The sequence below is a fragment of the Pelodiscus sinensis genome, chromosome 21, assembly GCF_049634645.1.
Source record: "Pelodiscus sinensis isolate JC-2024 chromosome 21, ASM4963464v1, whole genome shotgun sequence".
Taxonomy (NCBI): Eukaryota; Metazoa; Chordata; order Testudines; family Trionychidae; genus Pelodiscus; species Pelodiscus sinensis.
Window position 1 is genome coordinate 12,273,340 of NC_134731.1, and position 17,681 is coordinate 12,291,020.

Sequence of the window (17,681 nt, forward strand, 5' to 3'; positions counted from 1 at the left end):
TGCAGGCTGCCATCCAGAGGGGGAGGGTCAATCAAGGGGCTTCAGGAGAGTTTCCACCCCGAGGAGCCCACAGAGCCATCCCAGTCCTCCCCATCGGGGGCGTGTACCCCATTCCTCCCTCACCTCCTTCCACTTACCCCTCCCTAGCCCCCCTTCCTGATGTACAAAATAAAGGACACAAAAATAAAAAAAATAGAAACTCTATTGAACAAAACTCGGGGAAACTGGGAAAAGAAGGTGGGAGGGGGAAGAGAGAGGGTGGGAGAGGGGAGGGCAACTAAAATGGTCAGGGGTTTGGAACAGGTCCCATATGAAGAGAGGCTAAAGAGACTGGGACTTCTCAGCTTAGAAAAGAAGAGACTGAGGGGGGATATGATAGAGGTGTATAAAAGCATGAGTGGTGTGGAGAGGGTGCATAAAGAAAAGTTCTTCATTAGTTCCCATAATAGAAGGACTAAAGGACACCAAATGAAATGAATGGGTAGAAACTAACAACAGAAAGTTCTTCTTCACAAAGCAAATAGTCAACCTTTGGAACTCCTTGCTGCAGGAGGCTGTGAAGGCTAGAACTAGAACAGAGTTTAAAGAGAAGTGAGATAAAGTCATGGAGGTTGAGTTCATGGAGTAGTACTAGCCAGGGGGTAGCAATGGTGTCCCTGGCCTCTGTTTGTGGAAGGCTGGAGAGGGATGGCACGAGACAAATGGCTTGGTCATTGTCTTCGGTCCATCCCCTCCAGGGTGCCTAGGGTTGGCCGCTGTCGGCAGACAGGCTACTGGCCTAGATGGACCTTTGGTCTGACCCAGGACAGCCATTCTAAGCTCAGGGCTCAGGGTTGGGGGTCTCAGTGGACCCCCTTGATTTTCATGCCAACCTGCTCCTGGGTGGCCAGGCTGGCAGCTCTCCTGCCCTAGACGGCCACTTTCCTGTGCCTAGTGCGGAGGTCGTGGATGAGGTCCACGATGTCCGCACTAGACCAGGTGGGCGCCCTCCTCTTGCGGACCTGGGCAGGCTCCCGGGAGCCGCCAGCCTGGTCTCGGGAAGAGGGGGAGGGCTGGGTGGCAGCGGGTGGCTGGCTCGAGCCGTGCCAGGTGCAGGGTCTGCTAGCTGGGTGCTGGCAGGCTTGCACCTGGCACGGGCACCGTAGCCAGCCCGTGCCCCTTTAAGGGCTCCGGGGCCGGGAGGGGGGCAGAAGAGTTTCCCTGGTGGTGCCCAGAGTGGCCACCAGGGAAAGCTGGGGAGGGCTAGCCTTCCACTAGTTCGAATTAAGTGGCTACACAGCCCTTAATTCGAACTAGTTAATTCGAACTAGGCGTTAGTCCTTGTAGAATGAGGTTTACCTAGTTCGAATTAAGCGCTTCGCTAGTTCGAATTAAGTTCGTACTAGCGGTTCATATGTGTAGCGCCTATCAAAGTTAATTCGAACTAACGTCTGTTAGTTCGAATTAACTTTGTAGTGTAGACATACCCTAAGTACTTCTGTCCTTCCCACTGGCAAATGTTCATAAGTACATTCTCTCAGCAGCCCTGTGAGATAGAGAATTAGCCCCATTTATAGTTGGGGGGAAGAGACTGAGCGCTCCCCCATCCCCAGGTCTTGATTGGCTTGGGGGCAGAGGAGCAGCAACTTAGTTGCAGGCTGGATCCACCGGCTTGGAGTGCCGGATCCGGTCTGTGGAGCCTCCTTGCCCACCTCTGTGCTATAGCAAACTAGCCATATTATTCAAGCCAACTAGCCACACTCAACTGGCCAAATAGCCAGATGTGGCTAGTGGCTAGCATATTGGACACCATGGAGCTAGATGGTGCTTGGTCCTGCCATGAGGGCAGGGGACTAGCCTTGATGAGCACTCAAGGTCCCTTCCAGTTCTAGTATTCTATGATCCTTGGCTAGTATTTGAATCCTAGGGATGCCCTTCCTGTCTGACTCCTTTGCCTGATAACTGAGTGATGCAGATGTTGTTAAAAAATAAAAAGCTACTGGTGGAAAATGGGTGAAAAAATAGGAGTGGGGATCTGAATTAGTTGTGTAGATTCTGTTCCATAAACACCGCAAAGAGCTGGGTGAAAATGAAATTTCAATCCTGCGGGAAATTCCGAGTTTTTGAAATGTTGTGCCGTTCTATTTCGGAACAAAACGTCCCACGTTGGAATTTTCCGTGAAAAGGAATATTCTGATTGGGAAACATCAAACCTCACCCTCCTCCTCCTGTCATCTGAAAACCCATCAGTCAAAAATGTCATTGGAACGGGCATGTGCCCGCTACACATTTCAGTTCCAAGCAAGTAGCATCTTTCCACAGAAAACTGTTCCACTGTTTTCTGTTTGCTGTTTTCAGCAGCCTGGCAGGAATGGGGTAAGGACTCTGAAAAGACTTCCCTTGCAGAGTTGTAAAACCATCATTTCTCTTACTGACAGGCCTGCCAACAGGGGGGCCAAAGGGGCAATTGCCCTGAGGCCCGGTGATAGTAGCAGCGGCAGTGGCCAGAGCCTGGGCACTTTAAATTGCTGCCCCAGCACTGCACTGAAGTGCCAAGCTGCACGCTCGGAGCAGTGGTAAGGTCTGGGAGGGGGGTGCACCATGTTCCAGGCAGCACGGAAGGTTGGCTGCCCTTGGCCCGCCCCTTTCCCCTTTGGCCCCGCCTCTTCTCAGATTCCAGAGTCTCCCTGCCCACATTGCCCAGAGGCCTGCACAGACTGTCAGCTCTGCTGCTTCCTGATGGAGTAGCAGACACCATTTCTCAAGGTGGTTGTTGTCGCTAGCCCTCCATGAAACTTGCAAACTCCACGCCAGGAGTTGTCAATTATTTTGTGTCAAGGTACAGGTTTCTTGGACAAGGTACAGTCAAGGTCTGTACTGCAGAGAAGCATTTTTCATACAATAGGATAACAAATAAAAAAGTGTGTGGGGCGTGGGGGGAACATTTGAAAGTGGTGGTCTGGATTTGGCCTGTGGTCTGCCTCTCGACTCCCTCTACTCTGGTCCATTACCCGCCCTTTTGCTGATTTATTTAGAGTGCTTTTTCACCAGCAGTTCATTTACTATGCATTACTGTAGCACTGTCCGTGAGGAATTCATTCAAGACTTTGTGAGTGACTATACTAGAACTTGACTAAGACGGTGCTAGTTCTCTGCTCTCTGATGCTAGTTTTACACAATGGCAAGGAATCATATTGGTGCCAACCTAGCAAAAAGGGTGGAATTTCAAAGACACAAAAGGCAGGTAGGTTTCCATGGGTATTAGGTGCCTACCTGCTGTTTACACCTTAAAACAGTGGTCTCCAACCTTTTTACACCCAAGATCACTTTTTAAATGACAGACCAAGCCAAGATCTACCGCCCTGCCCCTTCCTTGAAGCCCCGCCCTCTCTATTCTCCTCTTTTCCATCACTTGCTATCCCCAATCCTTATACTGCTACTTTTAAAAAAAAATTCCCACCATTCCTCACAGCTACTCACCTGTGCTGTTGCTCGGTGAGTAGCTGCTCCTCAAATGAGGAAATCTAATGTAAATGTACTGCACAGGCGTGCAGTTCAAAGAGGGCTCAAGAGCTATGCTTAGAGCCGCCGAGATCTACCGGTAGATCGCAATCTACTGGTTGATGACCACGGCCTTAAAAAATGTGCTAAAATAATCAAACTTGGGTCTCTAAAATTATACATCTAAATAAAAGAGGGTTGACTGTCTATTCCCCTTAATGTACTATGGATAACCCATGTTGCGGGCTTTCAGCACCTTTAAAATCCCTCCTTTTATTTACGTTGAAAATAGCGACCCAAGTCCATTGCATACCAGGAGTTTCCAGTGGAGGCAGGAAACATCTGAAAAAGAGGGAGTGAAAATGACACGCCCATGTCTTCAGCTGTAGGTAAAGATCACTAAATGCCTGCTTTTAAAGCAGAATAGGCCCTGTTTGCTCCAAAGAGTCTCAATGGAGAGCTTGTACCTGGTGCCCTCCCCACCCCCCCAAACGCAAAAGGACACTGCAACTCAAATGATTCCGGACTGCACCCCACTCTATGCAGGTTACCTACCGTGATCGTCCGTGTGTTACTATAGCCTACACTACAGTTATTTCCTTTTCCACTCTGGGTAAAAATTAGAAATCACTCTTCTGAATGTGGCTTTTTTCTATGCTGAACACCCTAGACTACATTTTAATCTTGGCTATGTTGATCTGTGCTAAGAGAAGGTGGTGGAATTACTCCGGATTTACTTCATTATGGCTAAAATCAAAATCTGTTCCACTGTGCATAATGTTCATGCTGTCAGGAGAGAGGGAGATGAACAAACACTGCTCCATCAACAGATAACGCCAGATGGCGAAGACGGAGAAAAAAAAAACTGTTGCAATGGTGTTGTCATAGAAACACAAATCTGTTTGTCTAACTCTCTGCCACCCCACCAGTGTGCATCACCTGAAATGAAATTTACCTGCAGTTCAGATAGTAGTTACAGGCTCAGTTTTCATCCTATTAGTTGGATTCTTAAGGAAAAAAGAACCCAGTTTAAGGTACCGTGAGGCATTTATAATTGGGTTAGGTCAAAATCTTTCCAAGTGACAAGATTTTTATGTTCTCAAATATTTCTGTCGCAAGTTAGATATTTATATTTAAAAACAAAGTTTGACTTAAAAGTTTACAGGATTGATAAAAGCGGAGGTCTAATTTTCTCTTCTCTGGGTTGCCCTGTCTTCAAAGGCTGTGTACTTAGCAAAAGTGTTGAGACGATCCTCTTCTTTTCCAGGAAACAGGAGCTGTTAAACAACACAGATGTGACCACTCCAGAGCGACCTTTATCTCCTCCGTTCACTGCCCCAGCAACCATGAAGGTAGGTTACCTATGGGACATGCTATGGATCTGGACATGCTATCTGTCTGTTTTATTCCTGCTTTGCAAAATGCATGCTGGGTTCTGTTGTGTGTAGCTGCAGTATGTCTTAGAGCAGTGGTCACCGACTAATAGATCGTGCTCTACTGGTAGATCTTGGAGCCTCTGACAGGTGATCTTGACTGATTTGACCAGGAGGCTATCAAGCACAGCACTTCAGCTGCCCCTCCCCTTGATCCTGCCCTTTCCCTTGGAGCTTCTCCCGACCCCCTAGGAGCCTCCTGCTTGTGGTACAGAGTAGGGAAGGGAGAGGAGGGGGTGCTAATGTCAGGGTGCCCCCTCTTCCTCTCTGTATCCTATCTCCACAGAATGGGGGGAGGGGGAAAACAGGACTTGAGAGGGAGTTTGCCGGCTGCTTTTGAGAGTGATGCAGGCCCAGGGCAGCGGTGACCACCCCCACCAACCAGGAGCCACCTGAGGTAAGCAGCGTCCAGCTGAGCTAGCTCCAAGCCCCTGCCCCACTCATGACCCCCCTCCTGCACACCAAGGCCCTGCCTTAGCCCTGAGCACCCCCTAGACCCAAACTCTTACAGAGCCTGCACCCTGAACCACCTCCTGCACCTCAACTCCCTGCCCCTGCCTCAGCTCAGAGCCCATCTCACATTCCAGATCCCTTAGCTCAAGATGAGAGCCTGCACCCCAACCCTCTACCCTTGCCTTGTGAACGGGAGGGAGAATGGGGAAGAGAGGGAGGATGGAGTGAGCAGGGGCAGGGCCTCAGAGAAGGGGTATGAAGGAGACGGGGCCAGAGTATTTGGGTTTGAGGTAGATCTTACAGTGCAGTTAAATTAAAAAAAGTGATCTTGTGCTTAAAAAGATTGGAGACCACTGTCTTGGAGGATTGGCGAAAGGCACTGTACTATCTATACACAGCTCAGCTTAAGGGGATGGTTTTGAAACCGAAGACGGTGCATGTCTTGGCCATTCCTGAGTAGATTCTGGAGTTGAGCCCAAAAACTGTTCAGCTCCCATCACCTAGGGTGAAATGCAATTGCAAAAGTCTGCAGGCCTGATTCGGTATTGCCCTGTGCCACAGGCAGTCCTGGACATGAGCGCGAAGCCGTTGTAAAATGATACTAAATCAGAAGGGAGGTAGCGCTTGCTGCCCACTCTGCATTTGCGGCAGGGTAAAAAAGCATCTGATCTTTTGTCCGTCTTGAAAATTATTCCGGTGTCGTAATAACATGGGAGGCTGCTGCCACAGAGATGATTCTTAGGGAGGATTTGCCAGCCCGGCCAAAGGATTTGCGGGGCCCAAGGCAGGACGCTGGGAACGGGGCCCCGGGCCTGGCAGGTGGATGATGACTACTCAGCAGCGAAGGGCCTGAGCTCCAGTGGCGTTTTCTTTGTCAGCGAAGTGAAGTTTGCAGGGGGAGCGTGCCTGGAAACCGGCGAGCAGGGGAAGTAGCCCCAGAGAAAGGGGACTGCAGGGCAGGAGCTTGTTCTGCAGCCTTGGGAAGGGGGCAGCGGCAGAGGAAGCTCCCCGCAGATGGAAGGGCCAGATCGGAGCTGTAGGCAGGGCTGTGCCACTTTCCAGCAGTTGGTAGGACTTGAACTACTGGACAGGCACGGGTCCTACAGGCTGCTCTGCTCCTCCCCAAACTTTGCTGGCAGCTGCTCAGGCCCGGCTAAGGCAGCTTGTGTGTGCAGCCAGTTCTGGGCTGGGGAATTCACTGTGACATCCTGCGAAGAGCATGGCCCTCGTTAACGGCCTGGCCCTGTGCGCAGCGTGGGGCCCAGAAGGCGTGGGGCCTAAGGCAACTACCTTGCTCGCCTTCCCCTAAGGCCGGACCTGATGATTTCTGTCCCTGGTGCTGTACATAGAAGATGCGGCCCATACTTGACGGAGCTTTCTAAGGGCTAGATTTAAGTCCTCCGTAGCAGCCAGGGCAGAAATTGACTCTAACCCTCAATTCCTCTAGGGTGTGTCTAGACTACAGGGTTTTTTCGAAAAAAAAATGGCCTTTTTTCGAAAAAACTTCCCCTGAATCTAGACTGCTGCTGTGTTCTTTCGAAAGTAAATCGAAAGAACGTGGCAGTTTTTTCGACCCCGGATAACCTCATTTTACAGGGAAGAACACCTTTTTTCGAAAGTGCTCTTTCGAAAAAAGTCACTAGTGCAAACTGCTTTTTCGAAAGAGAGGATCCAGACTGCCTGGGTGCTCTCTTTCGAAAAAGCGGCTTGCTTTTTCGAAAGTACTGGATGTAGTCTAGACGCTCTTTTTCGAAAGAGGCTTGCAGTCTACACGGACCCGTATAGTGGCTGGGGGACACCGGCCTGGCCCTGTATTATAACCCCTACAGATCTTGCCCAAAAAGAAATGAGGAGGGGAGGAAAGAGAGCAAGTGTCTGTCTGGACACTGTCCGACCACCCGCAGTCAGCACCAGTTAAGGGAGATGGAAGCATGTTGCACCCTTGTGCATGGGTGGGGGGATGTTGTCATACTGCCAGGCCCAGTCTGGTTTCCCCAAGGAGGAATTCTTGCTGGGTCAGCTCCAGTTGCATGCAAGGCTGGGCAGAGTTGCCCTTAACAGGCTTTGGTGCAGAGGAGGAGTTTGAATGCTGAGCCAGCCAGTGCGTCTGGAGCAAGGAGACGGAATGTCACACAGCCTCCTACAGGGAGGGCTTGGTTGCTTTTTTGCTTCAATGTGACATCATACCTCCTCCCTGAGTTATGCACAGTGTGCAAGAATTTGTTCCACCGTGATACATTATTGCCTTTTATCACCCAGGATGAAATTCAGCCAGAACACTTAGTCCAAATCATCCCACATCCCTTCTCTCTACTCAGTCTTTCTGACTCCTCTGCAAACCCTTGGATGGCATTCCAGCTCAACGCTGAGCCAGGCAGCTCTGGAGGCCATTTCATTCCCTAGGAAGGCAGTTCCCAGAAGTGGAGGCTGGAGAAGGGGGCTAGCTGAGGGGAATTACCAGCAGTGTTCCTTGTGAGTTGGATGCAGGTGCAGCTGCTCAGGAATCAGATGCTGCCCAGCTGACTAGCGGAGTGCCCACAGCAAGGTTTTGTTTCTACTGGTGGTGCACATTCACATGCCATGGCGCACGTCAAAAAATTATTCTGCACACGAATGGAAAAAATCCACACATGGATGGAGAACTTTAGAGGGAACGTTGGTTACCAGCTTTTGTGCATTGGAGTAGCCAGGATGCTGGAGATTTGGTAATTGTTGGAGGTGGAGGGGGCACTGCTCCTCACAGGCATCCCCGGTATGTTTTTAATTGGAGAAGACATGGAGGAAAGAAGGGGAGAAATGAAGGAAGGGGAATAAAGGGAAGTGATTGGTGGTAGATTTGGTGAGATAGAGTGGGGAGAGTTATCAGGCAAAAGAGAGAGGAGGCAAAAAGAAGATGGATGGTGAAGGACAATTAGGAAAACTCTATTGGTTTTTTTTTCTGCCTTTGAGGGAGGAAGGGTTCACATCCTACTCCCCCAGACCCATCCCCAAATCCTCAGTAATTAAACCTCAAGCATCCATCAGGAGGACCTTTTGCAAAGGCCAAATCCAATGCGCATTGAAATTGATTAACAATGTGTATGGATATTTACACACACACATCCCCAGGTCCTAGGGATGTCCCTAGGAGTAATTAGCTAATGCTTGGAAAGTGTGAAGCACTATATAAGGGCTAATCATTGTTGTTATTGTATGCAATACAAAAACCTTGAAAATGGAGGCTGATGGGTTTTGTTTTCAATTGACAAAATGGGCCAGTTATGTGTTTAAAACCCTGCCAACCCCATTGAATTTTGAAATTTCTCTCTTTGAAAAAGGAATTTCCTTTTATGCCCTCCAAAAAGGGGGTGAGGGTGGGCCAAATCTCTGTTGTTTGTAAATGGGTGAACATTTACCCATGTCAGTAGAGCTGGATCTGTTACCAGTAGCTAAGTAGACTTTTGCATTGAGTTTTTTTATGCATCCCCAAATTCCAAAGTTTCAAAGTTTCACATGATTTTTTTTTTATGTAGAAAGGGCACTTTCCTGGAAATTCTAGATTTTAAGATGAGCTGAAATGAAAGGATGACAATATTTGACAATTTCCTGCTTCCGCACAACTGAGTTCAGCTAGAAATTGCCGTTCTCTGCTGCTTTGTTTTGGTATATTCATAACAGGACTGAGCCCTGATGTATAAATAAAGAGAAAACCTGCCTTCCCATAGGAGCCCATTTGTCCCAGAAGGCTCAGTGGAGTAACTCTCAGCCCTTTCAGACTAATCCTCATGACAGGGATTAACATGATTTTCAATGAGGCCTCCTGCCAAGCAAGCTTTAAATGGTGTTTTCTTTACGTTGCAGTGATCAATGTAATATTTTCAGGGCCATGCACAGTTTTGTATTAGCTGTTTGGGCCAATGTTTTGCTGTGTTTCGAGAACAATGTGTTCTTTTTTTCCCTCTGTAACGAGGTGTTAATTAAGGCTCAGGCAATACGACTTATAGCCCGAGTTTGGCAGAAGAAAGAGACACAGATGGCGAGATTCCCATCTCATTGCTGCTTTATAGCAGTGTGATTCCATTGGATCTGGCTCATTTAGTATATTCTCCTCCATCACGCCACTTCTTGAGACCCGTTTCAAGTGGCCAGAAGACAACATTTTGTGCACCCTGATTATTTAGATATCTGCAGCACCATTCTCTCTCTTCTTTGAGGATGCTGTGATTGTCCATGATGCTACCCTCCTGCAGGGAATTTTGACATTGATTTCAATAGGAGTAAAATAACGATAAGTCTTAGTTCTGATGTTGCCCTCTTCATTCATAGGTGTGGAAGTGCTTTGCAAAGAGTAGAGGCAATCTCCACATTGGGAGACTGAGGCAAAGTGACTTGCCCAAGGTAATTCAGCACAACAGTAGCAGAGCCAAGAATTGAGCCCATTTCTCCCAAGTGGCAGTCTAGTGGTCTATCCATTAGGCAATACTGCTCCCTTTGAGGTAGGTGTGGGCCCTCCCTATGTAATCTTCTCTCTGCATCCTCCTTTTACATTCCCACCTTTACTTGCAAGAAGGATGGCAGGAGACAAATCGCTTGATCATTGTCTTTGGTCCACCCTCTCTGGGGCACCTGGTGTTGGCCACTGTCGGCAGACAGGATACTGGGCTAGATGGACCTTTGGTCTGACCCAGTACGGCCGTTCTTATGTTCTTGTGTACTTATCATATCATCCCTTTGTTGCATCATGTCTCAGAGGAGGTTGTAAGCCGGGGCCCAGTTGGGTGCTGAAAAATAATTATTTATTATTAATGAGGAGAGGCTTGGCAGTCTGGCTTGCCATAGGGAAATGAATCCTGGAGGTGCTGGCTCATTTTGCCAGATTGTTCCCCCCATCCTCCAGATTTCTCCTTGCTCTGATCCCATTAAGAGAGGGATCATGCGATCGTCTTCAAGTTGTTCTAAGGCAAGCTTACTATGGCTTTCACACGGCAGAGAGGTGGTAACTAGGTCAGCTGCATGTAGCCCAAGGGAACAGCTGTTAGTGGGTGGTTTTTAATCCCCCTCGCCAGGTTTTCTTGCCTGTAAAACCAGCACTTCCGTTGAAGTGAAGCCGTTCTGCTTGCCGGGAAGGCGTTAATGAGAAGGAAACTAATGACACAACCTGTTCAGAGCACTGAATGCAAGAGGAATGCATGTGAATGTGCTAAGGAGGGATTGCTTGCCAGCTGACCTCACGGCTGAGTGCGGGTAAGGTGCAGATGTTGGTTCTTTTGAGTTGGATTTAGAAAGCGAGTCTCTGTCACCAGTGCCTACTGGTGAGGGCTGAGGGTGGGGTGCTGAGCTTTCTCGTGGGTGTGTCTCACTCTGCTGGTGACGTATCATTTGACTTTGAGCAAACGACAGGCTAGAAGTTGGCATTTATAGCACCATTCCTGAACCAAAGGCCAGGTAGAGCAGCCCTAAATCAAGAGGGGCACTGGGCAATTTCTTTCTCAGGTCCAAGACAGGGGATACATCTTGCAAGTCCTTCTGAATCCTGTAAGGGCCATATCATTGTAATGTCACTGCAGTCAACAAAGCAGTTATCTCCAACACAGAAGGGGGCCTCCATTTACTTGATTGTGAAATGGGTGTAATAGCTCCCTGGGGTGTTGAGAATGAACCAATAGACAGGTTAGAGATCATAAAAGGAGAAGAAAAATGGTCCAGTGGTTAGAGCACTAACCCAGGGCTTGAAAGACCTGAATTCAAGTCGCTGCTCTGTCACAGCCTGCCTGTGTGACCTTTGGCAAGTCACTTAACCTCTCTGTTCCTCAGTTCCTGCCCTGCCCTGTTCTGTGGGGGCATTACAAGGAGAACTACATTAAACAGTGTGATGTGCTTAAAGGCTATGGTGACAGGGACCCTATAAGTACATGTGATTTTGTATGTAGAGCAGGGGCCCATGGCCCAGTGGCAGGTTCCGGGGACCATGTGCTTCTCTGAATGTGGGGCAGGGGGAAGGCTTTGCATGGCCAATGAAGTTGCCTGGGCCATGTTTGTGGGGAAGGCAGCACACAAAGCCTCCCTTCTCCAGGGGCTTTGTGAGGCACAAAGAAGCAGGTGGCCCCCACAGCTGACCTCTCTGAGCAGCATGCGGGGGCAGGGCAGGCAAGGAACCTGCCTGAGGGAGCTGCTGGGCTGCTGGCCAGGAGCTGCCTAGGTAAGTGTCTCCCAGTCAGAGCTTGCCTCTGGCACCCCAGCCCCTCCTTCCCCCAAGCCCTGTGCCTCCTCCACCCCTGCCTCAGGTAACCCAAACCTTCTACGGCCCTCGCTCCTGCACCCAACCTCCCTCCCAGCCCCTGCACCAGGTCACAACCCAAACTCCTGCACCCCTGCTCCAAATCACAACCCCCTACACACCCTCCTTCACCTCTCCTCCAGGTCAGAATCCTTTCCTGCACCCATATCCATACCCCCTCCAGGACCCTGCACCCCCTTTTGCACCTAATCCCCTGCCCCAGGTCACACACCCCCACCTTCACCCAAACTCTCTCCAAGAGCTTACACCCCCTTCTACACACCAGTCCCCTGAGCTCCCTCCTGCACCCAGCCTCCATCCCAGACTCCACACCACCTCCATTATTATCATGGAGGAGTGCAGGCCTTGACCACTCGCCAAATTCCTGGAGTGGCCCCTCATCAAAAATAATTGCCCGTCCTTGATGTGGAAAGTACCAGTAACACTCTGGCTACGTCTACACTGGCCCCTTCTCCGGAAGAGGCATGCTAATTTTTAACTTTGGAATAGGGAAATCCGTGGGGGATTTAAATATCCCCCGCGGATTTAAATAAACATGTCCGCCGCTTTTTTTCCGGCTTGGGGAAAAGCCGGAAAAAAGCATCTAGACTGGCGCGATCCTCCGGAATAAAGCCCAGCTAGGAATAAGAGATCCTCCGGAAAAGGGCTTTATTCCAGAGGATCGCGCCAGTCTAGACGCTTTTTTCCGGCTTTTCCCCAAGCCGGAAAAAAAGCGGCGGACATGTTTATTTAAATCCCGCGGGGGATATTTAAATCCCCCGCGGATTTCCCTATTCCAAAGTTAGAAATTAGCATGCCTCTTCCGGAGAAGGGGCCAGTGTAGACGTAGCCTCTCTGTGGAAGAGTGTGGCACTAGGGCCATAGGAATTACCATACTGGATGATTATTTATTTATTTACTAAGTCTATTGCATTAGCTTTTAGGAGCTCCAGCTATGGGCCAGGATCCCAGTTCGTGCTAAGTGTATAGATCAGACCTTTTACCCATTTAATTCAATATCCGGCCACCGGAGGCGGCCATCACTAGATACTTTACAATCATAGAATTCTAGGGCTGGAAGAGACCTTAGGAGTCATCGAGACCAGGATCAACCCCAACTCAATCATCCCAGCCAGGGCTTTGGCAAGCCGGGAGTTAAAACCTCCAGGGATGGAGATTCCACCCCCTCCCTAGGCAACCAATCCCAGTGCCCCACCACCCTCTTAGGGAAATAGTTTTTCCTAATAACTACCTCCCCCACTGCACTTTGAGCCCATCGCTCCTCATTCTGCCTTCCGTCACCACGGCCGGCCCGAGCCATGTTGGCGCTCCGGACCCCAAGTGCACAGCGCTGCCTCTAGGGCGCACGGCCCTGCCTCCGAGTGCACGGCGTAGGCGTGGGCCCGCCCCCAGAGTGCACGAGTGGACGCACGTCGCATGCACTGCCCAGTCGGCCCAGCCACCGCCGATGGCGCGCAGCCCGGGTTGCCCGGGGCGGGCTGCACCTGGCCGTGCAGGGCTGTGCGGCCGCAGGGGGAAGGGCGCTGCTGGCCAGTGTTGTGGCGGTTAACATGGCCCCCGCCCCAGGCGGCTGCTGCAGCCCGCTGGGAGCTGGGCACCCCCCAGCTAGCCCACCCCTTAGTCCGGCCCTGTCCGTCACTACTGAGAACAGCCTCTCTCCATCCTCTCTGGGACCTCCCTTCAGGCAGTTGAAGGCTGCTCTCAGAGGAAGGTGTAAGGACCCCAGAGTAGAGAGATGTGGGGTAGTTTGGCTTCTCTTGAGTTTTTCCAGAGGCCACAAAGTGAAGGGACAGCAGCATCTTGGTTAGACACCTTTGGCAGCCCCGCTCATTACGATGGGGTTCGCATCCCTAGCGCCAGGTTGCATTATAAACATGCCATTTTAAAAATCAATGGATACATATTTTTGCAAAGCTGAGGAGAAGGAGGGAAGCCATTCATCAATAACGATGACCTGGTTGTGTCACCGCGCTGTTAATGAGTAACCAGAATTTAGTTTCCCCACGGAACGGGAGAGCTAAGTGTTTGCACAGATTTGGGTTCCCAGGCTCCAGCTGGCCAGCGAAGGCTGAACAAAATGGCAGCGAGGCGCCTTTGTTCCTTTTGAGCGATAGCAGGGCTGGGGACGTGAGGAGGCCACCTGCGGCTCCAAACAGTATGGAAAGGCACGTGCTCGGCACTCTCTAGTGCAGATGCGTTTCTTTTCACAACTAAGCACAAATGTTTCTTAAGTTGTAAGTCCTGAGCCTTACTGCTCGACTTGAACACAGACGGTTGGGGACTGATCTAACGGGTCACATGAAGAGGGTCATGCAAGAGGGAGGAGCCGGGCAAGAAACATTTCCCTGACCATGTCTGGCCCAAGAACAGTCCCTTTCCTTTGGGGAACACCAGGAAGCTAATGACCCCACCAAAATGTGCCGTTTGTTACGGATGGAGCAGCGTGTCCTTTTCTGGGGGGCACTGCAAAACCTAGAGGAATTTGTGTGTGCCCAAGTCCTAACCTCTTTGGAGCTCGTCTTGGTGCTAGGGTGGCCAACGCTCCTGGATTTGTTGGCTTGATCTCCTGGAGGCTTCTGAAGCCAAATGGTGATATTTCCAGTAGTGCTAAAGCAGGCTCCCTCCTTGCTCTGGACCCGTGGCACTCCTGGAAGTGGCTGACACTGATTCTGCTGCTCCCATTGGCTGGGAACTGCAGCCAATGGGAGTTGCAGGGACATTGCCTGCAGGTAAGGGCAGTGCACAGAGACCTCCTCGCTCTCTTGGCCTAGGGGTCATAAGAACTTGCTGGACAAGTCTAGGAGCAGCATGGGGCCAGAGCAGGCAGGGAGCCTACCTTAGCAGGGGACTGGACTGGATAACCTCTCAAGGTCCCTTCCAGTTCTATGAGAGGGTAATCGGGAGCTGCCCACGGTAAACACCACCAGATTGGAGCCTGCACCCCCCTTTCACGTTCTAAACCTCTGTCCCTGCCTTGAGCCCCTTCCCGGAGCAAGCACTCTGCACTCCCTCCTACATCCAGAACCCTCTGCCCCAGCCTCAAGCCGTTCCAAGAACTCACCCCCTACCCCTTCCCACCCCCTAGTCCTGTGCCTCAGCCCTGAGCCCCTTCTGCACCTCATCTCTCTCACCAAGCCTGCCCCCCCCTATACCCTACCGCCTGCCCTAGGCACAGCCCAGAGTTCCCTCCCACACTACAAACCCCTCAGCCCCGGCCCAGAGCCCGCACCCCTTCCACAGCCCAACCTCTGGCCCCATCCGGGTGAAAGTGAGTGAGGGTTGGGAAGAGTGAATGCCTGAGGGAGGGGGATGGAATGAGTGGGGGTGAGGCTTTAGAGAGAGGGCGGGGCCTGGCCTAAGGGATGGGGTGGGGCAGGAGCAAGGGTGTTTCAGTTTGTGTGATTGGACAGTTGGCAGGGTGGGCTCTGAGAGTCTGTAGCACCGTGTTTCTTAAACTGTGTTCCGTGGCCCACCGGTGTGCCACGAGGCAGTTGGAAGTGTGCTGCGGAGAACAGCAGAATTCAAAATGGCCACCCGTAAAGGGGCAGGAAACTTTTTTTTCCTCAATAACTTTTCCCTGACCCTTTTCCCCCCCAACTCCTCTTTTTTTTTCTCAACAAAAAAAATCCTTGGTGTTCCTCGTAAAAAAATAATAATAATAAATTGCTTGCCGCGATCTATTTAGTTTCCACTGCTAGAAACAATCAGTGTAGATATAAATGCGGCTAAACTGGACCCAGCAGGGCAACAGCCTCAGCAGGGTTTCGAAACAGCACGCAGCCGAGATTATGCTAATGAAGCACAGGATATTTAAATCCCAGCTTCATTTACTATTTCGAATGCCTACATTTGCATCCTTAGTTCAAACCAGGGTGCAAGTGTAGACATACCCTAACTGAATAGTTGATGGGATTTCCGTTGACTATTCAGTTAGTCTATAAGGGCGCTTCCGCCTTTGAATGGTAGCAAGTGCCCGGCTGGACTTTTGCTGCAGTTCAAAAGCCGAAGCCCCACAGGGAGCACGGGCCAGTGGGGGACTCTGAGGCTGGCTACGCTGCCACTTTTTTGTGGAAGAGGATATGCAAATCACGCTCGCATTTGCATATCTTCTTCCGATTCTTTTTGCGGAAGAGGTTTTGCCCGTAAAAATCTCTCTTTCACAAGATCCCTTATTCCTGAAAAATCGAGGTTTACGGGATCTTGCGAAAGAAAGGTTTTTTCCGACACATGGCCCCGTCTACACAGGGCTTTTCATCGGCAAAACCTCCTCCGCAAAAAGAATCGGAAGAAGATATGCAAGTGCGATTTGCCTATCCTCGTCCACAAAAAGCGGCAGTGTAGCTGTAGCCCTACTGGCTCTATGCTCCCTGCAGCGCCTCAGACTTCAAAATGTACAAGAGCCCCATAGGGGCTATTACAGTATTTCAAAATAAGGGGGGTTATTTCAAAATAACTCCCTAGTATAGACCAGGGCTAAAAGAGTGATACCCTGTGTAGGATAGCAACAGCATGGAAAACACAGTCCCATCTGTCCTATTGTTATGGTAACTTGTTCTCATCCAGATAAGACCCATGGGGTGAAATTCACCCCGAGTAAAAAGCTAGAATCTTGCACCAGGACGTCTTGCATTAGCCTTATGTTAAAGATTTGGTGGTGTCTACACTTTGAATTTCTTCCTCTGCAGAGGAGCAGACTTCACCCTTTGAAAATAAGAAAAGGCCATTAAAAAACCTCTCCCAGGATTTTTTTTTTTTGTGGCAAAATAACATATTCACATGCCAGTTTACCAAATTCCTGTTTAACGAAAGTGATTCAACTGAAAGAGGTCAACCAGGCATGACGATCAAAACAACATGCTGAGCTGCTACCAGGACAATGAAGATAGATGATTTCTTTGCTCTCCGGCGAGCCAAGCTAACTTCTGACGAGTGACCTCTGTTGGCTAAATTTATCGCCAATTGTAAATACTCTGTTTGTTTATGGGCCCTGACCATGAAGCAAAGTGAATATTTTTTTATATCGACACCCAGCAGTTTGAAAAACGCGGAGGAGGGCTGAGAATGAAGCAGCCGGAGGAGAAAGGGAAGGCTGGTAGTTAAAGAGAGAGAATTCAGTCTTGCTCTGGGTTGGCTTCATGCTACTCCCGATCTAAGCATTTCACATGTCAGATTATGTGTGTGGGGGGAGGTGGGCAGGGGGAGGTTGGCATCACTATTCCCCCCCCACAGCTATTCTTGAAAGCCAAGTGCAGATGGCACCAAACACTCTGAAGAGCAGCCATTCGAATGAGAAACTCGCGTGGTTTTGAGATCGCATGCGGCTTGAGAAATTGATAAAAGAGAGCCGCTGGCTGCTCTGAGGTCTGCCTGTAGGTGCTGGCACTAGAGAGCTGTTGCACCCCTGGCTGGAAGAGCTTCCCTTTAAATACAGGGCTTACGGAGGGGTCCAGCGGCTCTCAGCGCACACACTAAACACATTGCTCCAGCACATCTGGGTCTGTCACCTGGTGGCCTAGTCTAGGTCCCAGCACATCCCACTGTGGCACCATCACTGGGGACATCTACACTGCAACCCCTCTTGCCTCCGTACCCCACAGCAAGGGTCAGGGCCTGGGACAATTGGTTCAGGCTCCCCCTAGGAGGATAAAAATAGCTGAGCAGATAAAAATACAATACCGGCTCTGGACCCCAGCGAGGGGGAGGACCTGAGAGGCCAGGTTCCAGGAATGTCTCCCCTCTGTTCGTAGCACCGGCTCCGTGACCCTAAGCCTGTTGGCCTGGGCTCTGGGTCTTGCTGTGCGCTTTGGATTGGCAGTGGAGACCTACCCAAAGTGGCACTCTTCTGGCAAGCTCTGGGTAGCTCACTGGTGCACGGGTGGCACAGATCCCTTTCTCTGCCTGAGCTACAGAGGTGATGAGTCTGTTACAGCCCCAGCTCCTTGGGACTTAAGCGTGAGTTTTTACTCAGGAGCTCAGTCCCCAGAGCGTTATCCAAGATAGCATCTGCCAACCGCGCAAGGTCTCACTGCGCAGAGACT

General features: G+C 50.4%; 1 protein-coding gene across 5 annotated transcripts in view; it reads left to right on the forward strand.

Annotated features, from left to right (window-relative positions):
* RAP1GAP2 (RAP1 GTPase activating protein 2) overlaps positions 1 to 17,681 on the forward strand; it is a 373,682-nt gene that overhangs the window by 228,288 nt on the left and 127,713 nt on the right. For all 5 annotated transcript variants that reach the window (XM_075904877.1, XM_075904876.1, XM_025179236.2 and 2 more), the window contains one exon: positions 4,748 to 4,832. In XM_075904877.1, the coding sequence (XP_075760992.1) occupies positions 4,748 to 4,832 (85 nt within the window). The remainder of the gene's footprint in view (positions 1 to 4,747; positions 4,833 to 17,681) is intronic.